Here is a 27,315-nt window from a genome sequence, read left to right on the forward strand (position 1 = left end):
GGGAATGGTTTGTGAACACCAAAGCAAAAGTTATTTTAGAACAGATTTTAATCTTTTTGGTTTGGGTTGGGTTTTTTGTTATTGTCATATCTGGTAGTTATTTTTACAAGGTGGTGTTTTAGTCCCAAATCTTGTTCCAAATCACATTTTTAAATGTCTGCTCTACTCTAATCAGCTCTGCATCTCTCAAATTATCTTCACTGCCCTTTTCCTCCATCATACTGCAGGCAGCATACTGCCAGCTGAAACTCTCTCATCCTTCGTGATTCTTCTTTAGTGGTCAGTCTTGCTCGCTGCCGAAGTTTACTGTATCAGGCTTTCCCGAAAAGGATGAAAAATGAGACAATGCTGATATTTTCCATTGTGCCCACAAAGTTTGAATTCAACTAGTTAACACCGTTTTTCCTCCAAGTATTCAAATGTATCGGGAAATAATAATTCTTTTTTTCTCTTCTTTTTTTTCAGAGGGACTGAATAATACTCAATCTATCTTGTTGGAAAAAGATTGGTTTCTAAATAAACAACCCGCTAGACAGTTATCCCTTGATCATATGTTATGGAAGATGTCATCTACATTTCCCCTTGTTTTTCTTTGTGAAAAATGTTTCTTGGTTTTTTTTTTCCTTTTCAGCACTCTCGGTAACAATCTTAGTAACCTTTTTCAGGACATGCAACATATGTACAACTTTTCACGTTTCCTACGTATGCCACCTCCACTTACTCCGCTTTGAATAATAGTATTACGTAACAGTGTATTCATTTTCGAGCATTGCATTTCTTTGCTTCTGAGATTATAATCTATTTTGTGCGTTGCTGAATATTATAAATATTTCATGTATTTTACCCCATTACCATTTTCTTTTTCCTGCATGCCCTGTGTGCTGTTTGTGCTTATTTCGGTAAACGTCAGCTCGTTTCTTTACCTAGTCTCGATGCATTCCTCTTGTTTTATAGTAAGTAATACATGAGTAGTGATAATTCTGCTCTTCATAGATTTATTGATTCGCCTCTTCTTTGTTCAGAGGCCATGCTATTTTGTGTGGTACAGAATTGGTATTAGCCTCCCCACTTGCCTACTTTTGCTGCTGCTTCAAGTTGGTATGTGTAGTTCGGTATGGGGTTTTTTTGGTTTTTTTAAAGTTACTACCCTAAACGTTTTGGCTATGTATCTGTCTGTGCAATAATTCATGTTTTCTTTGGTTGATGATGCAACTTGCCTTTTAGACACAGTGTATTCAAACACTATGCATTTTATCAATAAAGAAGTTTAATTTTTCTCTTATCTCGTAGCTTGTACAAACTTGTTGCTTTCAAGTTTGTCTAGTTGGGTTACTTTTTTCCAAGTGCATTGTGGGAAAAAGTTAATGTCTGTCTCGCAGTTATTTATTTTGTCAATACATTACCGCCTTTTAGTTTTCACCTGTAACTGGTGGCTTTCGGTCCCGGTCTGCGGACGTGATACAGGGAGAGTTTTGTAATGTCCCGCATCGCGGTGGGGCCACAGTATTTCACTGTTGCGAGCACGGAGTGATTTATCACCGTTACCTAGGGTATGTTGTTGGATGATTTGGCCAGCCAGGGCGCCCACCGCCTCACCCGTGTCGCGTGGATGATGCCCTCCTCTGAACGGGGACACGCTCACCCAACCTTTGCCGCCTTCTGGTGTGCCTGGTGCTTTCCTTTCACCTCTGTCGATACCAAGGGGGGGGGGGGACGACGACACGGGGACGGGGGACTTCCTTCTCCCCACGCGGCCTGCTGGCTCCCCGGGGGCCGCCCCCGCCTCGCGCCCCCACCTGCGGGTGCGCGGGGCCGAGCGCCCCGGCCGCCCACCCTCTCCTCCCCGCCGCGGAAACTCCGCTCCGCAGCGCGCTGCTGCTGCCGCCGCCGCCGCCGTTGTGCACCTGCCCGCCGCCGCCCGGCCCGCGCAGCCTCCGCGCGGAGGGGCGGGGGCTGCGCTGGCGCGGCGCGCTCGGCAGCGCCGGCAGGATATTGTTCAGCCTTCACCCCCGCCCCTCCTCCTCCTCCTCCTCTTCTTCTTCTTCTTCTCCCCCTGCCCCCCCCCCCCCCCCCGTTCCCCGCACACCACGCTGCCGCCGGCTCGCCCCCTCCGCCGCAGGCCCCCATCTGCCATGTGCCTGCCTGCCTGCACGCACCCGCGGCCCGCGCTGCCTGCGCGGGGTGGCGCTGCCTGCGCGGGGCGGCGGGCATTGTGCGCGGCGCAGGCAGGGCCGCCTCACCCGCACCCAGCTGGCTGCAAATTCGTGCGCGCCCGGAAGCCGCACGCCCTCTTCCCCCGGCCCCCCCGCTCACCTACCGGCGGCGGCCGCCCCCCCCCCCCCCCCGGCCCGGTCCGGCCCGGCCCGGCGCCCCCTCCCCGCTCCTCACTGCGGTCCCCCTTTGCCACCTCTCTTCTCCCGATTCCGCCCCCCCCCCCCCCCCCCCGCCGGCCTCCCCTCCCCCACGCCTCTCTCCTTCACCACCACCACCATCTCCTCCTCCTCCTCCTCCTCCTCCTCCTCCTCCTCTGCCACTTTCTCTCTCTCTCTCTCCCAGGACGCGTCGGATGATCCGGGGCCGCCGGGGAAGGGCTCCGGGCAGCAGCAGGGAGGCTGCGTCCTCCTCCCGTCTCGGGCTGTGAAAAAAAAAAAAAAAAAAAAAAAAAAAAAAAAAGCCGGTGGCCTCGGTGTTATTTTGTATTAAAATGAGGAGGAGGAAGAAGAAGCAGCGGCAGCAGCAGCAGCGGCAGCGAGCGGTAGCGGAGAGGAGGAGAGGAGGCTCTGAGCAGGGGACGGCGGCGGCAGCAGCAGGAGGAGGAGGAGTAGTGATGAGTCAACTAATAATTTAATGGGGACAGAAACAGAGAGAGGGAGAGAGGGGGGGGAGAGCAGAGCGAGGCAGCTCCGTCCGGGGACACACACATACACACATATATCCATGTAACATCCAGCAACAACCACCAAACCGGCCTAAATAACAACCATACTCAGCCAGCCAGGGGAAACGAGAATTAAAAAAAAAAAAAAAAAAGACAAAAAAACAAAGCCTACCATTATTATTCTTTTTCAATTATTATTGGTTTTTTGCTGGCTTGGTTTTTGTTGTTGTTGGCTTTTTGCAACCTTTCTATTTTACATTTTTTACCCCTTCTTGCGAGTAACTCTTCTCGGAGTTCCCAGATTTTCTTTTTTTTTTTTTTTTCTTTGCAGAAGCAAAACCAGTTTTTTGTTGGGGTTTTTTTTTCCTTTTTTTTTTTTTTTAATAGAGAGGGTTGGGGTTTTTTTAATTATAATTTCTCCCGGTTTTGGACTCGGAGGGAGTGAAACCTCGTCACTTTTTGTAGTGGTGGTGGTGTGCCTTGTTGTGTGTGTTTCCTTCCTCCCCTCTGTTCTTTTTCTCCCTCCCCTCCTCTCTCGCTCCCTCTCTCCCCCCGCACTCGCACAACAGCCCCCGGTAAATGAGAGGAGACAGGTCCTCTCTGCCTTTTTTTTTTTTTTTTTTTCCTTCCCTCCCCTCCCCGGACCGCAAAGGCGAGATTAAAAGTGGCATTTTAGTGCCTTTTCCTGCAATTTTCTCTACAGTTTGTTTTTTTTTTTTTTTTATCTCCAGTAGCGATCTCTGGGGCTGAGGTTTCCGCAGAAAGTTTGGGGGCTGTTACGGTGTGTATTTTTGCGGAGGGGGAGGGGAGCGGGCTCCTTCTGTGTGTGCTGCTCCTCTGGGTGCCTATTGGAGAATAATAGTGTAAGTGACAACCTAGAAGTAGACTTTCTGCTCTTCACACTGGATAGAAAAGCTGCCTTTTTTTTTCCTTTGCTTTTTTTTTTTTTTTAAAATAACCCCCTTTCTCACTTGCTCCTGTACGCATTGGTTTTATTTTTGAAAGGATAGCTAGACTTAAGTCACCCTCCACCCCAATTTAAACCTGCTACTTTATTTTTTTTATTATTATTATTATTCTGAATTCCTCGTTTTGAGCGTTACACTTGTCTGATCAATTTGATCTTCAGCTCCTTCTTCCGTTGCTAAACCTCGAAAACTGGCTCTCTCAAAAGATATTTAATCTATTTTTTGTCCATTGCCATTTTTGCTCATGGCTACTCTGTTTCTCGCTATCTGTTTTTGCCCCTCCCCGCCTAGAGGAAAATAGCAACACGAGAAAAAGAAAAAATAAGAGAATATTAGGGGAAGTAGTCCTCAGGTCTGCTGCCCCCCCTCTCCCCCCCTCCAAAAAGGGGGGGACCTAGAAAACATCAGTCTTGAACTTCTTCCTCTTCAAGAGCTCGGGCTGCAAAGGAAACCTCCTTTGTTTTTGTTATTTATATGCTGTCAAGTTTTGAAGTGGTGAGTTTCGGGTCGGTTTTGCTAATTTCACTCAGAAAACTGCAGTGTTTCTGTTTCTAGATAAGTACTTTGCTTCTTTGTCTCTTTAAAAGGTCACAGGGAAAGCTTGGCCTGGATTGTGAGAGCCATATGGAACGGATAAGTGCGGAGCCTCTCTCAAATGTGATTATGGGTTTTTATGGGGGAGGGAGGGAAGAGGAGGGGAAAGGCATGGGGAGGGGGCTGATTCAGGAGGAGAGAAAGAAATAATATAATACCGGCGGCGTTACATCGCGACAAAAGGAGATACCGCACCGACTCTCATTCAGAAATTGCGCGGTGTGCCCGTACGTGTACGCTGTCTCTGGGAAACTGTGCCTTGAAATTGTGCTCTTCTCTCAATGCCTGTGATGAAAACTTGTAGTTGTGAAAGATGCCTAAATGCGAAACCCGGGGAAACTCTTGGCCTGGAACCGGCGGAGATGATAGTTCTTCCCTGCAACCCTCTCCCTGGGCAGGCCACGCTGGTTGTTGCTCATCACTATTCCAAACTGAGGTTTCAGTGAACTTTAGCCTTGGGCATGGAGTTTAAATGAGTAAATTAGGTGTTTTATGTGCATGTAATTTTGCTTTGTAACATAAAGCTTTTTACAAGATGACTAAGCGGTGAAAGGATGCCGATGGGTGGGTATTCTCAGGCCAAGCGAAAATGACCCATTTGGTGTTTTGGTTGTAGTCAGTGTATTAACTAAACTGCGATCTATCACTTTTATTCACTGTACATGATGTAGTGCGATTCTGACTCATGATGACTAGATACTTTTTGTAGCAAAGAACCTCGGTGCCTTAGAGTACTTCTGAAGTTGCCAAAAGTGACAAGGATTTTCTTGTTTCAGGCTTTTTTTTTTTTTTTTTAACTCTCCCCCCCCCCTTTTTTTTTCTTTTTTTTTTTCTTTTTTGTTAATCCTCCTCTTCTTGAGAAAGACCAGTCTCAGAGAAGCAGTCCTATAGTATGTTAGCATCGTCAGTAACATCGGAAGATGTTAACGGTTTGAGTTTGTAATTCTTTGCTTAGGCTGCAGTTAACACTGTAAAAAAAAAAAAAAAAAAAAAAAAAAAATCTTTTCGAAAAGTGGCTAAAATAGGCACGTTTACTGTTAATGAGACACACGACCTAAACCAGATGGGATCAAGATGAATGGTAAACCTTAGCCTGTCACCTTACAGCATAAGGAAAAATAACGATTTTCTGAACTTTAGCTATTCAGTGGCATTCTTGAGGTTGCTTGTAAACGTTCAGATTAATATATTACCTCTTTCTTCACCGTATCGGGAAAAGCAGCATGGTGTTCAAACAAGAAAAAAATAGTTTACAGAATTGTCATTGTCATATATACCAACGACATAGATGTATAGAAAAAAATCCCAAGATGTTTGGGCTTTAATAGCTTTGCTATGAAACGTGCAGAAAATGTACTGAATTACTAGGCAACTGAAAGAAAGTAGCAATTATCAGATTCACACCAGTCTTTCTAAATACGACTTTCCCAGTATTTGTATTTGTACTCACTAATGTAAATACTGGTTCATAAATTAATGTCTAGTCACCTGTCCTTAGTGATTATATTATATGCATAACATAATTGTCAGTGTAGTCACACCTTTCTTAGTCAGAGAAAGGTAGGGTAAAACACCTAACAATGACAACAGTATTGATGAATGAAATCATAACCAGAAAGATGTCTCTGTTCTCAGCAACTGATTTTTCTTTTTTTTTTAATATATATACTTGGCAAAACAGATTCTGATGAGTGACAAAAATCCTCAAAACTTACTCCGTTACGTTCTAGGCTTGGGAGATTCTTAGTGATTTAACTGGAATTGTTGTTCATGGACGGAGGCTTCAAAAGTTTATAAAAAGGGAAATATAAGCATGCTAGCATACAACTTTTCTTAATTTGCTATTGAAATTACTTCGGGTTTTTGGTTTCAAATAGCTGTTTCAGCGTATAACTTAACATCACCCAGGGTTTTTTTTTTATATTTAAGGGCTTCCAAAGTACTGTAGAAATTGTGGGGGTTTTTCCCAGCATTATGTTTTGTGAGATGCTACCTTCTCTTCTCAGTTATTTTTCTTAATTCAATAAACTACTCCATTTAACACTTAAAGCTTAACATCTGAAAAATTTCATATGCATATTTTGAACTTTGCAAAAGTTGATAAACTCTTTGTATAATATTGGTTAGGAAACTCAAAAGCAACCATCTTCCGCCACTGCTTTCCGAAGTTAAATGTTAAATTCTCTTCTAACTTTTATTTTTAAGGGGGGGAGGAATTGTAAACGGACAATATTCTACATCTCTAATAAATCTGTTGCTCCCTCAACTAAAGTTTTAACAACCTATTGTTGTGCATCCAGTTTTTTAATCAAGTAGATTGAGGAATGTTTCACTAGAATCTCTTTCTTTCTCTGTCTCTGTCTCTCTCTCTCAGCACAATAAAAACACTCGGGATTAATAACAAACCTTTCTGTGAGATTTGTAACAATAGCTGTGTTGTAACATACCTTGACAATCATCATCATTTATATGAGACTTAGTCTTTCTCAGATTTAGTAGAATATCTCTGAAGATTTTTTTTTTAAAGGGTACTCTAGTTGGCTTTTAAAAAATAATTCCACCAGATTATGATGCGATCTGTCTGTAAACTGGGGTATGAGGTCATTTTTGGAGAATAAGTTTGTTTCTTTTAAAAAAGGCATCATCTTTCCCATTAAAATAGTTATTCTTCTTTATGAGCTTACGATACATATCTCTCTCTCTGTACATGTGCAGGCTGTGTACGTATACATATGCGCACACGTGTACAACATATATATTTTTTTTTTAATCATGGCAGGTGATCTTTAGAGGCGGGACTGAGTATGGATCATTTGAACGAGGCAACTCAGGGGAAAGAACATTCAGAAATGTCTAACAATGTAAGCGATCCGAAGGGTCCACCAGCCAAAATTGCGCGCTTGGAACAGAATGGGAGCCCATTAGGAAGAGGAAGACTTGGAAGTACAGGAACTAAAATGCAAGGAGTGCCTTTAAAACACTCTGGACACCTGATGAAAACTAATATTAGAAAAGGTAACACTTTTGATAATTCTGCATTAGAGAAATATGATTTATAATATTTGGGGGGGGAAGCATACTTTTGCAGACTCTACTTCATTTATATTTCAGGATTAAATCTCCATTCTAAAATACTATATATTCCCAACTCTGATATAAATCACATTTGGGAAATGTAAGCTTCATGCTTGGGTGGAGCATCTTGCTTTACAGGGTGGAGTCTGATTTTTGTTAAGGTAAAGGCTAGCTGCCCTGATTAAAGCAGGTTCCTACATTGAAATAGAAGTAATATAATGCATTAATTCTTTGAGTAAGTGTTGGGCTAAGAAACGCAAAAATATGTAAGAGTAAATACCAAACCCCCAAAACAAATTCTCGCCTTTCCTCTTAATGATGGTCCAAGCTTGGAAAGGCAGCAGTATTTCCATAACAGTTGCATAGTTGGTTTAAAGGAGAGAGTGTAAATCTTTAGGTATCACATTGGAAAAGTCATTTATGATGTCAATCTTCGCAGTTTATTTTCTTAAGTACAATTCATTATTGAACAATGAACAACTTGGGTGTCATATTTTTCAGTGGCTGGTTTGCTGTAATTAGACATTTACACAAGGAAAAGGCACATTTAGAATCATTGATGTTTGTATATGGATGGCTTTTGTTTGCATTGAAAATACTTTTAATGGACAATAATCTATAAATTTTGCTTATCAAAATGTGTAAGTCTTTTTGACCATGTCCTGCAGGCTTGCTAATCTAAATCAAAATATGCTGCATGTAATTTGGCATTTGTTTTAAAACAGCCTCTACTTTTCTCAGTATAATCGGTGTATATTTATAATCCAGATTTTTCTTGCATTTGCTAAGCAAAGTGCAAAATGCAACCAAGACTATTAAATGCACAAAGTTAGAAGGCAGAGGAATTTCATTGTGTCTGATGCATAACATTTATCGTACAATCATTTATTTTTTCCTCGGTTTGGCGAAAACAAAGAATATATTGATCCTGAAATGAACAGACACAGCAGTCCGTATTGTTAGATCTTTATCTATTAAAAATGGAAAAACAGCACTTCAGCAAATTCTTTGGCCTCTGCTCATGATTACCCTATTTATTGATTGTTTGCCAAGAATGTATGCATCTTAAGAAAGCAGGGTAAGAGCATTAAAAATATAATTTATTACGGCTTTTCAAGCAGAGTGCATTAATATTGTACAGTGAAGCAGTGGGGCTATATAAAAAGGACTTTCTGACGCCTGCAAACATATAAGTTCCATAAATTCCTAAATAGGAGATTTCAGCTGTCTCTGGTATTATGTGATATTTGCACAGCAAACTTTAATGCCAGGACAGTTTTAGACAAGGATTCTACAGACTTCACTGCTCCTTATGGCAGACGTGCTGTTTACACAGACTCGTAAACCTTCAGCAAAAGCTCTAACACTGCCTTCAGGTTTAAATCATGCTGTATTTTTAGCAGCGAGCGCTGACCAATGCTCTCCCCTTTAATACTAGAAGGTTATGAAGTTGCTGCACTTGGAGGTCTTGCCAAGTACTAGCAGGAGTGATCAGCCAGCTGAGATTGTGCTCTCCTGTATAACATTTTTCACATTAACAGAAGGACACTAGTGACAGTTTGCTAAAAGATTTAGTGGCTTGATTTGTAGTCAGATGATACCTGTATTGCACTACCAGGATCCACCTCTGAAAAGCTACGCTGTACATCAAAATTTGCCCAGGAGGTTCTCCTGTGTTGTTTAAAGTACCACATTTTTCAGAACGCTGCAACTCACAGCAAAAAGTGTACCTGGCAAAAAGTGTGCTTGACGTGCAGCGAAGTACCTGTGCATTGCTAGTTTTGTGTCTGATCGTAGCTTAATTTGTAGGAACTGATAAGGGAAAAAACACATACGCTTTAGCTGTTTTTGAGTGTATCTGCACTGTTTGTTAAAATGAAGCTTTGTTTACATTTTATCTTCAGGTATTAACAGTGAAACTGCTTAAGAATTCTGAGCCCTTACTCTGAGTCAGACGGTAGTAGGTCAAACATCAATTGTGAGAGCCTGGAAGGAAAAAAAAAAAAACCCACCACCTTTTTGCAGATGAAGGGTGTGAGTTTTAGAAAGCTCTCCACAGCTTAATTAAAACCAATAAAGAAATCACCAGTTTGCATGTACTGCTTTTGCTTTGGTCTTCTCTCCCTTCCTGACCAGTCTTACTTAGATTTAAAAAAAAAGACAAAAAAAAAAGCTTCTTCCTGCACTACATAAATATTGGCAAGCTTTTAGTCTTGTCTTTCATGCTGAGCCTATTGGGCAAACTGAAGTGAGTTTGTGAGCTTTTCCAAGCGAGCCTGAAGGGGTTTGTTTGCCGGAGATTGACTCTCTGGTGAACAGATGTAGTTTAAATATACGTGCTTAAGAGGTATCTTTTTTATCATGATTTCTTGCTATACGTTAGAGCACAAATCAACAGACGCGGTCTTAAAATGCGTATCTATTGTCAAGAGTAAATCTTCTTTTTTGACTACGGTGTGTCTGGTGCACCTTAGCAGGTTAGGAGGCTTCCTAAGTCTAGAGGGCAGTGGTTGTAGAGGCATTAACATTGTAGGACTAATTGGAGTTCCTGGGTGCCCTGTTAAAATAACCCTTGTCATCATTTATGCTAAAGATGATACCCCTCTGGCAGGCTGCCATAAGACAGTTCTGTACATCTGCTTTTAACCCTTTTGCTTTCTGTCATTAAGAGATCCTAACCTGCGCTGCTGGAGACAGCGGGACAGGACCGGGGCCTTAAACCGCGTGTCCGAGGTCATCGTGTCATCCGCATCCGTCTGGGAGGCCAGGAGGGATTTTCACAAAGTCTAGAAATCTGATTGCCAGGAGAGACTTTGTCCCTTAAACAGCTTGGGTCATTTGTTACTTCTCTGTCTGTTGTCAAAAGGGAGGAAAAAAATAAAAAAAAAAAAGCCAAAGGAAAGGGAAAAAGGTTGTTTGCTTAATATTCTGTGCAGCGTAGGGAAGGGTTTGTCGTATGATGCTACAAAACTAGAAATTAGTAATTACTTTCAGGCATACCAAAATAGCAATGCATACCAGAAATGTTGAACGTAAAGTACAGGAGGCAACAAAAAAAAAAAAAAGCCCGAACTGCAGGTACACTTCTTAAAACGGCATTGAAATCATGATTTGTTTCTTAAAGATGCGAGTGAAAGTAGTGCTCAAGTGCACTCAATGAATGAAGCACGAATTAGTGTTAACTTTTGCCTTGTTTCCTTGTGTACTCTTTTCAGAGCGAATGTATAACACGCAAGGTGATTTGTTGTTGATGTTGAAGGCAATTAAATATTTTTGGCAGGACTAAGAAAGTTTTAATGTTAACGAACAAAATTATGTAGCTGGTACTAAAATGGCTTACAGTGAAGACATCTGCAGTATGTATTTAGGTTCTCATGCTGCCTGCTACTCACAACAAATCAGGCAGGACAGAGAGAATCAACTTCTCTTCAGTCAACCTTGTTATTTCTATAGAAGGTAATTCTTTAATCTGTATCCGATCAAGCGAGATAAATTTGCATTTCTGCTTTTCAGAGAGATGTATGTTTTGTAGAACTTTCTCTTTTTTGGGGAGGGTGAGGGGAAAGGACTCAGGGAATATGTTTATCAAATATTTGTGATGATTCTTGATGCCTCCTCTGCCTGTTCGTACAGGTTTTATTTACATAACGCTGTGTAGACCCACCTACTCTACTATAACTCAAGTTTAATACGTTAAATTTAATTTTTTTTAATAGGAAGTATGCTTCCAGTTTTCTGTGTAGTGGAACATTATGAAAATGCCATTGAGTATGATTCTAAGGAGGAGCATGCAGAATTTGTGTTGGTGAGGAAGGATATGCTTTTCAACCAACTGATTGAAATGGCATTGCTATCACTTGGATATTCTCACAGCTCTGCTGCCCAAGCAAAAGGTAAATAAGATTACAAAATTGTACAGTGAATTATGTTTGTTTGTGGGGTCTTGGGGGAGGGGCGGGATTTCTTTCAGGAATGCGATGCAGGTTTTACTACTTAAACTTCTTGCAGATTCTGTCTCTGTATTTTTTTTTTTCCTTAATGTATTTTTGTTTAGTTAGTGCACGTTTTGTTCGTGGGGAATGTGGAGGTAGATTTTTTTTTTGTTTAAAGAAAAAAAAGACTTCAACTGAATCATTAGTATGCTTATTGACCTTAATAATCTGCTCCACTGAGGATCCACAAGGAAGTGTAAAGCATATTTGAGCAGATGGACTGTTGAGAGTCAACTTGCATTTATGACTGAATATCCAGCTCTGTTTCTTTTATTTTGTTCCTGATGGTTTTATAGACTGCAAAGTATTTTTTTTTTTTTTTTTTTTTTTACTCAGTCCTTGCATTGCAAAATCCTTTCTAATTTAAGAGGAATGCTAACTATTATATCATGTCCTATTGAATTCATGGGAACTCAGGAAAATATACTCCTATACATATTAAAAAATCTCTACTGTAATGCATTTGTATAATTTCATAATACAGATAAAGCATATCCTTGGTGGTGTGTGGGTGGGGGTTTTTTGGGGGGGATGTTCTTTTGTTTTGCCAGATTTAAGAGGCTAGAAACAAAGGCGGTGATCTTGTTAAAATCAGATATTTATTTTGCCCCTAGGAATTAACAGGTAAATTACTTTTTTTCAATTTTTCCTGCCGTTCTTGCCCACTCCCCTTCCCTTTAAAAAATAAAAATCCCTCAGGGCTTATCCAGGTTGGGAAGTGGAATCCAGTTCCACTCTCCTATGTGACAGATGCCCCTGATGCTACAGTAGCAGACATGCTGCAAGACGTGTATCATGTGGTCACACTGAAAATCCAGTTACACAGGTAAGTTGCGTACCAGTTCTGGGACGTGAACTGTTACTTGTCTGCTCTTACTCTTAATATTGCTTGTATTTAATTTCCACTGTGCTGTGTGCTCAATGTACAAAGGTTTATCTAAATTCCTTTTTAGTTACTCTAATTCTTCTTTAACTTACAGTATACCATTGCAGAAAACTTTTATGGCTCTGATACATAGATTTTCTTTGGATATCTCATTAAAACTATATTGCATTTTAGTCAATTAAATGATGCATTACAAGAAGGCATTTTACATAAAGTTTACTTAAGAGAAAAATATTTTTGCATATCATGAACAGTACCATCTGTGTGCATTTTGTAAAAGAATGACTTGCTCACACTTATTGTTGCTGTCTAGGTTCTTAAATTTCACGGTAACAAAAAAGAAAAAAACGGTTAATATATTAACGCTTTTCATGATCAGTTGTGAGAAAGCATTACACCTTAAATTGTTTTACCAAGCGCATCAGAGCAGGAAGGTAGAAGTAACATGAAAAAATAGTCGCCACATGCAGCTGATGTATAATTCATGCATCAATACAGCAGATGTGTTGTATAAAGTAATTAACTAATCGGAACAATCAGGAGACCGAGAGCAATCTCCAGATGCATCTGCTTGATGCGCAAAATGAAATCTGTCTGTCTTAAAGGAATGTTCTGCAGCAGGATGCAATCTTGTAATAATCCCTTTTCTAATCTGTGTTTCAAATAGTTGCCCTAAACTAGAAGACTTGCCTCCTGAACAATGGTCTCACACAACAGTAAGAAATGCTCTGAAGGACTTACTGAAGGATATGAACCAGAGTTCATTGGCCAAGGAATGTCCCCTTTCACAGGTACTTAGCATAACACGTAATAAATAATAAAGCACTATAGGCAACGCTGATGTGAGATTTGAGATTTCTACAGACTGTAGCAAGTAGTACCCGTGGAGTGAATCTGCCAAAAATGCAAATTCATTTGACCACTTCATGATCTTTATAAATATGCCTGATTCATTTTGAACATAGCCTTGCAACGTTTCCCGTGGGGAGTCGTGAAAGGTTGTTTACACCACACTAAAATTGTCTCACAGCAAACTGGATTTTAACTGGTTTTTGTCTTCAGTCTTTGAACTGCTTTGATGTAACTACTTTTTTCAAGCACATGTGTTCAAGATGTTAAAAGGCTCTTTACTTACTGCTGTCAAAAGTACTACTGAATCTGAATGCTTGTTAGATAACCTACAGTAGTTTTAAATGCTAATTCATAAAATGAGACAGTCTTTGGCATGCTATATAAGAAGGGAATAAAGAATAAAGCTCTTTGGATGATGTGTTGTTGTTGCAAACAACCAAAGGAAAATCAGCCATTTATTAGTTCTAATCAAAATATACCTACACAAAAATGAAACCTCAATTTATGCATTGCTAAATGTTGAACTGATGCTTCCTCGAGCCTTAGTCGTACTGTTCTTTTTTTGCCATTTTTTTTGTCGTTCTTTTGTCAAATTACTGTGAAGGCGCAACTTATTCTTCTGTGCGGTACGGTGTCCAATGATGCTGTGGTGGGAACATCATATTTATTTTTACCTTTTAAATTTTAAAATGTATTTTGTTGTGGTGCAGTGGAGACAAATTGAGTATACAAATGAACGATGCTAGTTGTGGTATGGAGAGGAAAAAGGAAATTAAGAAAGTCAAGGTATTTTTATGGGGATTTTATTTCTCTTGCTCAGAATATTGGAGTCTTTGTCTCCGAAAGACTTCAGTTAATCTATAGAGGACTACTCTCTTTCTCTGTCTGTCTTTCCAGCAAATATATTAGCAGGCTGTTTTGCCATCACTTTTTTTCCTCTTATGGTTAGATTGTTTTCAGTGATGTGGCTCCAATATAGGAAGTTTTGAAGTGGAAATAATCAAAATTACCTTCACTGGTTGCAAACCATTCCAGTAATATGTCTGCAAAGTTATCTTGTATATACCTACTATAAAAGTATGTGAGCTTTTGCACTGCTGGCTTATGGAGGCTGCAGATAATTTGGGATTTTTCTCCATTTTAATCTAATAGTGCTAGTTTTTACTTGATACTGATGGAAAGCAAGTAAATCCTATTGAGATGGCATATTTCATTTCTATTTGGACATTGTGTTTCACATGGCAGCTTCTGTATATATGTAGATGATATAAAGCAGGAAGAAAGTTTTTAAAAGGAATACTTCACTAGAGATGGTATCATGGTACTGGAGACAATTCAATAATTACGCTTTTTTTAAAAGTTGTTGTTAAACTATACTGAATTGTTATATAATAATTTTAATGGGCAAAAAACATTTTGCCTAATAACAGCTCTTGAAGTTAGCACTTGAGGTGACCAAAAGCCCAGGTGACAGAACTCTGATTTGGGGCTGGCTTGCACTTTATTTGTAAAAGAATATACTTAAAGCCGTGAGCTTCCTTCTGTTGTTAAAAGCATGCTTATTACTTTTGTCATCTCTGTCTTCACCAGTGCTGCGATAGTTGGGCTGCAAGAATTTAAATAGTTTCTGCTTTTCTTTTTTCTTTAAAGATCAAATCGCATTAAGCTTAAAATACATTTATTTATTCTTAACTTTTGGAAAAACAGGCTGTTGCAGCAGTTGATTGAGAGCCCATCAGTCAGTGTAAATCTTCCCGTTTCCCTCTGGGAGCTTGAGGGAGGATGCATTGAATTGACGGTGTCCTTTTCACATGACTAAATTGATCTGAATGCTTCCCGTATTTGCCTAACTAATAACTCATTGTATATTGCTTCTATGGAAAGGACACTGATTTAAGAGTGTCTGTGTTTTGTTAAACATATTAAATTCGGAGAATTGCCCCGCAGTGGTGTGCTGCTGGAACAGAGGTGAGAAGTTTCCTTAGAGAGTCCGTCAAAATGCCAGCATGGGAGACTCTTCTGAGAGCAGAGAAGTGGTCTCTCCTGTTATGTACTTCCACAGGCATAGGTAATGCCATATGAAGTGCTTCATCACAAATGCAAACTAATGCAGTGACACTGTACCATAACTTATTAACACTGTTATGGATATAATTTATTAACCACAGAAAAATGACTCAAAGTGGAAACGAGAGTAGTTATCGTTTTTTGTCACTGTCATTAGCAGTACTCTATTTTGTGTAGGTACGGAAGGATTTGTTGTAAAGTATTTAAGTTGCTGTGCTCAATGTGTGGCATCTCTGAAGCCCCATCTAAGCGTGGAAAACTGAGAATCATCATCCTCAGTTAGAATTTACTGTATTTTCTTAATTAATCTTTCATTTTGTGTATTAAAAAATTGCTCATATTTATTCAGGATACTGATATTCTATGTATGGCAAAAAATCCCAGGCAAACTATTTTTATAGTGCAGATATATTTAATAGCTTGAAAATATGTGAGCAAGCAAACTTTGAGATCCAGTTTGTCTTAATTATAGAGTCTTGAAAACTTAACAGCATCATCTACTTGAGTGGGTTTTCTCTTTTTTTTTCTTTTTTTTTTTTGCCATTTGCTTTCTTGTCCAACTAAAACCTTGGGGTGTACAGGTATGAACTTTTCATGCCTTCCTCAGTAAAATACCACTGTGACTCTTACTCTCATTAGGAGAGTTGAATACATGGTCTCTTTTGAAGCTACTGTAATTGTCTTGCTCTGTGACTGCTGTGGCCGCCCCCGAAAGCCAGGTTTATCGCTCAGTATATGAGCCCGCATCATGGGGAATCCCCGTTGACATGGCTTGGAGTGCTCGGGATCAAGCGGAGCAAATGCATGGCTCTGAATTGCCATGGAATCACAAGCATCCATCCAGAGGTTTAGTCTCAAATTTTTGGTATCAAGCAGGCAAGGTAAAAGGACGCTGCAAATTTCGCATGGAAAAGCCAAGCCTGTTCTGAATTATGTGCTGCAGTATGTATTTTCATGCTTTACCTCAGGTTTGCAGATTTTATTGCTAAAGTCTAGCAGCATACGCAAATGCCAGGTTGAAGACTTCTTGTGTTTGATGTGCACGGCTCGCTTCATTTCTGCTTCCGTTCCAGACCTCTTTTGATGGGGAAGGCAACTTGGAACTTAGTCTAGGGCTCAATATTGGGCCATCTTGTGCATTCCATTAAATTGGTGCATCTTGTGAGTGGCCTAGATCTCATTTCCCTCCTGTTTTGGCCCTTCAGTCTCCAAAGGGTTGTAAAGAAATTGTTCTACCCTCAATTCTTATTTCCAACCCCTTGCACAGAAGCTCTACTCTACCTCAGTCTGTTGGGAGCTGCTCTAAAGTGGTCAGGCAGGCCGGCCTGTTGCATTTACTTATTTAATGTTAGTCCTTCCATCTCTCTACTCAGCCTTAGCCCTAGCATTTTCATACTTCACTTTCACAGTTTTGCTCTGTTTTGGTTTTTAGCGCAGAAGTTTCTTATTACTTCCACAGTTAAAATAACTGAAATACTACAGACCGTATTTATACTGATATTAATAAGGGCTTTATTTTGTTTTGTCCCTACTGAATTATCGTCTCTCTCTCTCTCTCTCTCTCTCTGATTGTATATATATAGTTAGATAAGCTTTTATGAGGGAGAGGAGAGCAACATGGGCTATTGGCCCAAGAAAAGGCTGGAAATTCTTTTGATAATTCTGGAACAAACTCACTGTGTGCTTTTGAACATTTAGATGTACCCCTTATCTTGAGTTCCTGTAACCTTTTCCATGAAAGGAAGATAACAAGTCACCTACCAAACGAAGAGATTGTAGAGATTAATTAGTATCTGGGCACTGCTTTGAAAATATGGCAGCGATCAAATGACATTGACTTTCCCACTGGTATTATCTCACCTGAATTTTTGCTAGAAAAAGATATTCTAAATGATTGTTGTTAGTGTTCACAAACAGGCTTGGGTTTTTCAATTTTTTTTTTTTTTTTTTTTTCCTCCCCACTTTATCAAACCACTGCAAAAGCACTTCTGAAGCAAGGTATTCATTCTTTCTCTTCCCCCATAGTATAGCTAGCCTAACTCTCAGGACAACCAATAGCCAGTGCATTATAGATGAGAAAATCCAAGCCTGATGTATAGTAGAATCTCGAATCTCATGTTTTGTTATGTTTGAAAATATTTTGTAGGGGACATGCAATATTTCCATGGAATATATCCAGAGTCTGTGATACTTATGGACACAGCAATTTACATGCGTTGTATTACTATTTTGAATTTTTTTTAAGATATTTGTGTGCACACGCACCCCACCCCATGTCTGTAATGTCTTTTGCATAATTTTGCTCTTGATGATGAGGAAATTGCTTTTTTTTCAGTCAGAGGGATGTACGCTTGCATTCCATAAAACGTATGCGCACATACGTGCTGGTATGATACCGAAGTCTGAATAGTTTTGCACTTGTGATAAATATAGCTATCCTGACTGCATTTTGATCAAACTTTCGTGCTGTAGTGAATGACTGTCTGCATCTGACATGGGCACAGTATAGATCATATACTTTCCTTTTTATTCAAATATCCTGCCCTGAATTTGCATGCTGTTTTATGCAGACGTTGTGCAGGCTTTATGTGATCTGGCAAAGACGCCAGACAGAAAGCTTGCTCGGAACATCAGTGTTTCTCAGTTCACCTGATCTGAAAGCACCTGGCCATCATAGCAAATAAGCAGCGTACTAGAAATCCTCTGGCATTTCCTCGCTGCTGTTCAGACTCCCTCACCCCTCCAAAATCCCAACCAAAAAAAGTTGCATTTGCTAAAATTAAAACTTCCAGACCTATAAATAACCCAGGAATGAGCTATTAAGAGTTGCCAAAATGCATACTTTTTACGAGCAATTTTTAATTCATGCTTTACAAAACTGAAAGGTGTTTTTTGCCCTCCCCTTTCAATTCTACTTGCCTAGACCTGAGATCAAGTCCTTGGATTTCTTTGTTGCTTGTGATTCTCTTCTCTCCTTCTCTCCTCTTCCTCCTCCTCCCCTCCCCCAATAATTAATAACCTGAGTAAGGAATGCAGCTCTACTTTAGAAGTTACTATACTTCAGATTTTAAAGACGTCATTAATTATTTCAGGGAAGTAAATCCTTCAGGGCCTGGGCTCAGGTTTTGGCAGGCAGGGCCTTTCAACCCACCCCTCAGTTGCTCAAGAGCATTCAGTCTGATGTCTCTTCAAGCTGACGTGGTATCTGGATTTTTAAAACATTTTCAATTAACTATTAAAATTTGTGCCCGTGATTTTTAGTCATCCAGACAGAACAGGCGGTACAGAGCCTCTTGCTGACGGGATGGGGAGGATGAAATACGCATGTTGGTAGAGCTGTGTGAGGACGTTCGCAGGATACTCAACCTTTCAATTGCCTGATCTTTTGGTCACTGATTTATGTTCTCTAGATGCATCTAAACACTCTCAGTGTTAAAGCTATGTCAGTCTACAACTGTTTTATCTAGGCAGTGCCCTGTTGAAGGAGAAAATATATAGCTAATTTTTTCTGCCTCTTCAGTAGAATTAACTATGATGAGGATGTCAAAGTCCCTTTCCAAAACAGTTATGGGGCCTGGACTTAGTGTGGGGAGGAGGGGAACGTACCTTGTTTCTCAAATAAATGCAGTTTCTGACTTAAGAGGACTCTGTAAGGTGTCAGTGTGTCCCTTAGTATCTGTTCTGTCATGAGGTCTTGTGTTTCTGCTTCTGAAAAAGTGGAGAAGAGTCCAACAGAGGGATGGTGCTAGTGTTGATTTCTTCTTTTCTCTTTTTTTTTTTTTTTAACACCCCTAAAGTCAGCTGTATGAACATATAAGCAGCTGTCTTCCGCCAGGCTCTCCTGTGAACAAAGTACAAAATTCATGCTTTTTAAGAGAAAAACATTTTTGGGACTGTGCTCCCTACTTTGTATGCTAACCACTTGGGATTGTATCTCAGCAATTTTGAGAACTGTGTCATGTGAACAATTATCTGCATCATAGGGACTTCAAGTTTTAGGGAAGTGCCAGAATAAAAAAGGAACACAGCACGTTTTCTTCTGATACGTTTTCCTTCTAAAATGTGCAAGTGTTGTAGAACTGAGCCCTACTTGACTTCTGTTTTCGCTCAGTGGTCCTGAGAATTGTATATAGAATAACTCGCATCTTAAATATTTGCAATGATGTTGTTCTTTTGTTTTAATATATATAACACCATGCTTTTTTTTTTTTCTTTTTACATTTAGTGGGTAAGAGGCACTCAAGTAATGCACTGCTACAAAATTCTGTATTCATTCATTCATGTTTCTCGCATACTTCTTAACGCAGTCATGGCCGAGTGCGAACCCTGTTTTTTTTTTTTTTTTCCCATAACTTTATTGGAGAGTTAACAAGCCACTCCTCTAGTGTTCTTTAAAGCAAGATTGCAAATAAGTCTCTTTTTTCTTCTTATTGGCAAGTTGTTGGCTGTAGAGTACTGCACAAGTATAAACAACATGAGAGATCCTTTAACATAACATGAGAGAGCCTTTAGACGCTTTGCTCCCTAGCTTTGGAACTCATTGCCAATTGAAGTAAGGAAAGCTCTGGCTGTTGGGACTTTTAAATCTAGACTTAAAAGTTATTTGTTCTGTTTAGCATTTTTAAAATGATTCTATTAGGAATTGTATGTGCTTCAGTTTTAATTTTAACTCATAATGATTGTAAAGCACCCTGGGATGCTTGCATGAAGGGCGCTACAGAAACCCAAGATTGTATTGTACTGTGTTGTAATGTATTGTATTATTACATGGTGCTGGAGTTGGACCACGGACAATTCATATAGAAAGCATTTGAATACTTAGCTAAAGATAAGAAGTGCGTGTGGGGGGGTACTGTCTCTTCTTGCTTCTTTTCCCCCTTTTCTGTCAGTTATTTTATTAAACTAAATTAACATGGCAGTTATTCCCTAAGAAATGCCAGCATAATTTACTGCTGCAAAGGGGCTCAAAATGTAAACCAGATGATAAACTGAAAATAAAAAAGTCCACATTAAGATTTAATTGCACTTCCCTTTCTATATTACGTTCTTATGTAAAATACATTGCAAAACAGTACTTTCTTTATCACTTCCTTCACTTTTAACTGAATTTCATTAACAATAAAGAAATATATTGTCTCTGTTTCAGTAATGTCACTTGACAGTTAATCCCTTAACTTGATGTACATGTCTAAGATTTTTTTAATTTTTTCTTTATAAAGAACATGATAGCACTGACTGGAGCCAAGTATTGCACAACCATGTGATTTGCAAGTTTCCCAGCTCGCAGCTTTGCCAGTGCAGGTCAATTCACACCTGCCACACTTATGCCATTCTGGTCCTCATGTTGCTTTTCCTCGGTGATTGTCAGAGGTAGAGTGAGTTGTGCGTGCGGCTCCTTCCTTCCCCCCCCCCCCCCTTCCCTCTCCAAATGTGTGGTAAACCTTGTGCATTGGAAGTGTCTGCTCAGGAATTAAATGGAGTTTAATTTCTGTCCATTAGGAAGCTGCTATCCACATCGCCAATTAAGCCTTCTATTTAAAGGGCGAGGAGATACGTATGTCTACATCTTAATCACTGCTGTGACTGGTTTGCAGACACCTTCCCTGACTGGTTCAGTTATTACTAGCAGAGGTGGGAAGCACAGAGATCAGCGTGGTTATAAAACCTACCCAAAAGCTGAGCAAATTCTGTAGGTGCTGTAGCGTCACTGTCAGCAGATTTAAAGCTGAGGTACATCTGTGTTCGGGGACACAGGGGTGTAGGCATAAAGACGCGTCTGGAGAGAATTACTTGAATTGGTAATAATCTTTTACCTGACAGGAATGAAAGCAAAGCAGGACCCACTTACTGAGAGGCAATGCTAAGAGACGAGCAACTCTCACCTTGTCAGACCAGACTCCTTGCAGTGCTTGACTCTAATCATCACTTTGAAGAAAAGAGATGCGTTTCTCAAACAGACCCCGAGCAAAACTCTCAAAGCTTGCTCCCTCCCTCCCACTTTTTTTTCTGTTTTAATTAATAATTAGGCTCTTCCTTTTTATTTCCAAGAAACATGGTAGGAAAACCTAAGACGAGGGTGAGCTTTGTCTCTCTTTCCTTGGACACTTCTTTAAGAACAGCACAAATAATATCAGATTCCCCTGGTGCCTTGCAGCAGGGATCAGGGGACAGGTTTTTCAGGACAGCAGCAACCTCAGACTTGCCTCACTCCAAGCCATGGAGTAAACTACTCAAAAGGGAAAACTTCTGTTCCCCAGGGGTGGGAACACATGAAAGGTTCTCCTCATATACACCTGTATCTTAATTATTTTTATTTTATTTATTAAGTACTAAGATTTCCTACACTGAGAGTGGCAGTTCTTTCGTAAGCTTGCGTCAGAAGAGGGGGGAAACTGCTAAAGCATAACCTGTGCCTGGTGGCTATGCCACCTTTCCAAAGGATTTGATACTTTTTAGCAAACTGTCATGGAAAAGAATGGGTTTTGTGATGATGAAAAACTGAGGCACATGTGAAGGATGTTAGCGTCGACGGCCTTTCTAGAGATGGAGAGGAGATTTCAGCTCCCGAAGTTTACTTAGTGTGATTATATTTGAATCAGTACATCTAGGCGCTCTCAGAATTGTGGAGGTTTGTTTATATGTATGTATCACAATAAAATCCCATTAAAATATACTTGCCAGCTAGTATGTCCACAAACTCTTAAAGCTGTGTTCCTTATTCTGCACTATTTGTAGGGAGGAGCTTTGTGTGCTAAACCTAACTTTTTAGATGTATATATTTTAATATAAGGGGTAACTAAGAAAAAATTTTTAATAAATAGACCCTCAAAGTGCATGTGCATATTCCACATGGAAAGCTAGCTGGAACATTTCTCTTTCGAGATACCTTCACTGAGTTTTGCATCTTTTTATGAATTCTTCAGAGCATCTATACTTTTCACAAACTCTTGTCAGTGAAAGGCAGCATCACAGAGGTGAAACTAGTATCTCGGCTAACATAGCTGCTTAACATGTCACCTTCATATGATTTAACTTAGCAGAAGTTAAGAATCCATAGCAAATTTCATGCTATAACTCATTTTTCTCCTGCCATTTTTTTACATTTTTCTTAGGACAGAAAGAAGTTTGTTCATGTGCTTTCAGCAGCATAAATATCCTCACAGAATTTGGGTCTATATGATTAAGAATAATCAGAAGTACAGGTGGCTCATAAAGAGGCATATGGCCTGAAACAATAAATCTGACACTTAACCATTTAAACAAAGGATAGGCAGGGGATGTTACATTTGGCACTAGAGGGGTATTTAAGCAAGCAATCAGAGGCATGAGAGATGCACTGACTAGGAGCGGAAACTAATGAAGTTCAAACTAAAAGCTAGTCATACATTTAAAAAAAAAAAAAGGATGTATCTAGTGAAAGAGATTACCGTGGGATGTGGTGAAAGATCCAGCACAAGAAGTTTTCAGATCAATATCAGATGTTTGCTCTAGCTCAGCCACAGGTAACTTGGCTGAATTCAGAAACTGCTAGATGAACTTCTAGGGTCTGTTTTTATGTAGAGTCCAAATAGATGCTCAAAATGGTCCCTTTTGGCTTTAAAAATCTGCAAAAACTTGTGTAGAAACAGGAGCAGAGGTCAAAGAAAAGGCTTATCCTAAACACCAAAAGAAATTCAGCAAGACAACTGTTAGTGCTACTGAGTCTGATGACTTCTTGTCTGGACATTGTGCCTTAGGGCTCAACTTCATGCCAGACATCTGATGCTTTGCCTAGCAGAACAGTGGAATCCGAGAAGAGACTTGCTGAAAATCATGTCCTATTTCCCAGCAAGGAAATATTCCTGAACGTGGTGGATAATGCTAAGCAATTTTGAAGAGCCTTTTACAAAAGCTGTAGTGGAAAACAACAATTGTGGTTGGTTGAAGATAGAACAATTACCAACGTGTCTATCAGGAGAATGTATATACTTCATTTTTGTGGAAAAGTTTTATGTGCCCAAAGCTGCATTTAATGTATTAATATATCTAAAATGTCCCCTATCACACAAAGTATTTGCATTAGGATAACATTTGAAAGCATGTGTATTAGGATTAGCATTTCCAGATAGGAAACAAGTCAGAAGCATTCTGACCTGGCTGGAACAGTGTGGTTGGAAATAAAAGCAGTCCACCTGAGAGGAAGGCTGAAGGTGTCTCTTACTCTGGATTTTCGCCAGATCAGTCTGTGAGATCTCCAAGGCCCCGCCTACCCCAACCATTATTCCTGTACAAGAAATGCTGGTTTGCCCTGTCCATATCAGTTGTGCATGATCTGGATTGTCCTCCTGGGCTCCAGCTTCCTCTAGTCTCGTTCCTTGTGTCCCGAGGAGAAGAGGTGAGCGTAGGCGTGCAGGCTTCACGTAGTGCATTGCCTAGCATAGGAACAGCAGCAGCCTGGAGAGGGAAATGGTTGGGGCTGAGGACCCTGTCTCCATGTTACGGGACTGGGAAGGAGGGATGGAGCTTACCCTGGGGTAGCTCAGCTCTGGTCCTGTGGACTTGGAAGTCCAGCTATGGTTGAAGCATGGCTTCTGGGTTTAGCTTAATCAAGCAGAAATTCTGCCTGTGTGCCCCGAGATGGCTTTGTGATGGACACCAAAGTAGGAGCAATGGGGAGAGCCCTTGAAAATGTGCATTCCCAATTCAAGCTAAAAGAGCAGTTTAAAGCAATTTAGTTACTTCATAAAAGCTTTTTCAAGCACATTCCTGGCTAAAATGGGTAGTGCTTTCCTTACCCATGGAGCTCGCTGGTTTCAGAGCTCTTCTGGCAAAGGCACTTTCAGAATCAAAATCTTAGGGTGTAATAATACACCCCTCAAAATATAGGACCATTTTCATTCTGTGAAGTAAACCAAGAATTAACTTATTAATTATTGATTATTTTAGGAAGTGTTTAGCCAGGACTTTTACTACTAAGTACCTGCCATTTACAAATAGTGTGCAATAAAAATCAGGATTCTTAAAAAGATTCATGTTGGACATCTGACAAGACAAAAATGTCTTATGTCTCCTTATCTGTTATAGGTTGAGGTTGTGACTTCTTTTTCTTTCTTTTTTTTAAGTGTAAGGCACTATGCCATAAAGCTTGTAAAGCAGTTATGAAGTTCTTCAAATCTGAATTAACATTTCCCACCTACCTATCTTTCTCTCTCTTAAGCTTTTAACCTTTGTAGATATAAGACTAGTATCTTGGGAAGCAGCTTTTTATTTGAGCTTTATTTATATCCGTCAGTGGGAGATGCTTGGAAGGCATTGGGAGAATGCTGCTCTGTCATGCAGCAACTGGGAATTTACATTACAAAATGGCAAAAATAGTGCGAGGATCAGTTCCTTCAGATGCTGAATCCTCATTTCTGATTTTCAAAATCTTCTCGTGTGTGGGTATATTTCTATAGATATATAAATACATGTGTATATATATGTATGTATGATTTGGTTTCTCTTTGTTTTATATCTTCCCTCATTACATTTGATGTAGCTTTATGTTTACATTAATATGTGCATTTATAATACTTAAAGACAACATAAGGCAGAAAAGGAGGAGGAGATAATTTAGGCTATACAAGGATGGGAGAAAGGAGGAAAGACGTGCTTGTGTATTGGAAGAAAAGCTTGTGCCGTCATTTTCAATCTGCCTTTAGGCAGTTTTAACTTACATGACCAGCATTTGCCATGCAGATCCTTACTTCTCCTGACCCTGGCAACAGTATGGAGGTCAGATAGCCATCCAAATGCAATGCCAAAGGCACAAACAAAAGTTTTTTTCTCCTCTGTCCTTCTGTGGGTTTTTCCCTTATCCTACGTGTTTATAGGGCATATGACAACAAATTCCATTGCATTACTTGCTATAGTTCAAGGGAATGGACCAAGGAATTTAACATAATTCTTCATATGCAATTAAACTGTCCCTTTACACGATTCCTTGTCCAAAAAAAAGCTAGTGGCTGGATATATTTGGTCTGCTTTTATTCGGAGTGGCAGATGATAATTCTCTGCCATACCAGAACACTAGGAACATTTTGCCCCGGTTGGGTTTTTGCAGTACGTGGGCTGGTGTAGGCTCAGGCAGGCTAAAATCTTTGATTTGGGGATAATCTTGTGTTACCCGGTTGGGGCTTCAATGTTCCCTTCTCATTTGAAAAATGTTAACGTAGAGTCTCATGAGAAATAAGCACTCCTAAGAGTTCGGCTTGTATTAAAACTGATGCTTGCGATTTCTACGCAAACAAAAGCACTGATAGTGGCTAGGATCGGGGAAACAAAGTTCCTCTGTCCTTTATGAAAAGATCTCTCCCAACCCCCCCCCTCCGCCCCCCCCCAAATCTTTAAGTTCTGTTCTGTTCTGCAACTTTATCACTATTCAAACTAGGTCTAGGGACAAAGGCTCGTAGCTTTTCTCTTTTTTTTTTTTTTTTTAAAGGCACGTTAGGGTTGCGGCATTGGCACATGCTACCCTGCTGGTGTCTAGGGATGTGAAGTGGAGGATTTATGGAAGACAAAATAGAATAGAGCCTTAAAAGTTTGGCTTTAAAAAATGGAGCCAGTAGTTTGACAGATTGTTCAGTAAATGTTCATTTTATTGAGAATTATAAAAAAGGTGCTTAAAGCCGCTGTGCCATTAATATAATACATTAAAAGGTTACTGTCAAGATTAGTGTTTCAGCTCTGAAAATTGACTGTAGGGTTTATGGGCAGCACTGTTCATATTCTGCTTGGAAGATGAGGTATCTTCTACTTACCACTTGACAAAACCATTATGTTGTTACAAGGCTTTATACTGAAAAACTTGATAAATAGTAAAACATAAATAAAATCTCATTTGAAAAGCAGGAGAATAGTTCCTGTCTGTCTTATAGCCAGATTTAGCAGATGCGGGTTTGAATATAAAACAGTTGTGAAAATAGCCAGTGTCAAACTAGTGCAAAATTAAACTTGTGGGGTGTTCTGTTTTCAGTGTCTGTTATTGTTGAAGTACTCCATTTCAAAAGCATGCATTCCTTCCTACAGAAAAAAAATCAGATTCCTTAGTTGAAATTAATTAGCATTCAGAAACCAGATAGCATGTTTTTGGGTATTCATGAGATCTCTGTTTGAAAAAAATGTTTTTAACTTGTAGAAATGTGTTGCAACACACAGATGGGAAGAAAAAGAAAAAAAAAATCTCTTTAGCAAGCACTGTGTGTAAAAGGAATATTACATTTTGCACGCTCCTGATTACCCTGTGTAAACAGTTTTTGACATCTGTCTTTATAGTTTTCGAGGAGAGGAAGACTTTGTTAAAAGAACCATTTTTATACAGCAGTCACCATTTCAGTCTTGCTTTACCTGTATTATGAAAGCAGATGGTCTGCATGTCTTTTGAATATTTATAACTATCAAAAACAATCTCTTGCTATTCACCCTTAGGCTTATGAGATGTCAGGACTGTTCTGGTTGAAAAAAAATCATCTTGGGTGTTTACAGAAAGAGGATTACATTAAGCTGAAATGACTATACATTTTCCAGTTTAATATTTGTCCATCAGCTGTTTAATCGTATTTAGATAATTGTGTAAATAAGTTGTTGCAGCCCCTGCCCCTTCCACTGAGCAGGCTTGAAGCTTTAAACACTGATGAATGAGTTGCAAAAAAGCTTGGATTTTTTTTTCCTAGTTAAACAACCTGGAAGGCCTAAATAAGTTTTGGTTACTATGCTCCTTTTGAGGGAAACATTTCATTTGCAAAGGAATTCCCAATATCTAATTCAGCTGAGTTGTTTTAGGAAGCTGCTCTGTCTGTTACTCTCTGCTAAGTCTGTTAGCATGTATTTGTTCTGTGTAAATACTGCAGCCCAACTACCCCTTCATGAGGCATGAAAACAACCTCATTCTGCCCATATAAAAATAATTTTAAGGTTATTTAGGGGAAGTTTTGGGACTGTGGGGGTTAAAAGCTTTTTGACTGGAAGCTGAGCAATCACTGATAA

The 27,315-nt window shown here is 39.8% G+C and overlaps 1 protein-coding gene across 5 annotated transcripts in view; it reads left to right on the plus strand.

Annotated features, from left to right (window-relative positions):
• Positions 1-27,315, plus strand: part of SATB1 (SATB homeobox 1) — a 93,497-nt gene that overhangs the window by 14,861 nt on the left and 51,321 nt on the right. For 3 of the 5 annotated variants that reach the window (XM_076331216.1, XM_076331217.1, XM_076331218.1), the window contains exons 1-5: positions 2,508-4,341; positions 7,220-7,455; positions 11,232-11,408; positions 12,207-12,333; positions 13,061-13,184. In XM_076331216.1, coding sequence (XP_076187331.1) covers positions 7,245-7,455; positions 11,232-11,408; positions 12,207-12,333; positions 13,061-13,184 — 639 coding nt within the window. In that variant the 5' untranslated portion in view covers positions 2,508-4,341; positions 7,220-7,244. Of the gene's footprint in view, positions 1-2,507; positions 4,342-4,433; positions 4,504-7,219; positions 7,456-11,231; positions 11,409-12,206; positions 12,334-13,060; positions 13,185-27,315 lie in introns of those variants that run through there. The other 2 variants (XM_076331214.1, XM_076331215.1) reach the window with 2 other exon arrangements.

This window comes from Aptenodytes patagonicus, chromosome 2 (assembly GCF_965638725.1).
Source record: "Aptenodytes patagonicus chromosome 2, bAptPat1.pri.cur, whole genome shotgun sequence".
Taxonomy (NCBI): domain Eukaryota; kingdom Metazoa; phylum Chordata; class Aves; order Sphenisciformes; family Spheniscidae; genus Aptenodytes; species Aptenodytes patagonicus.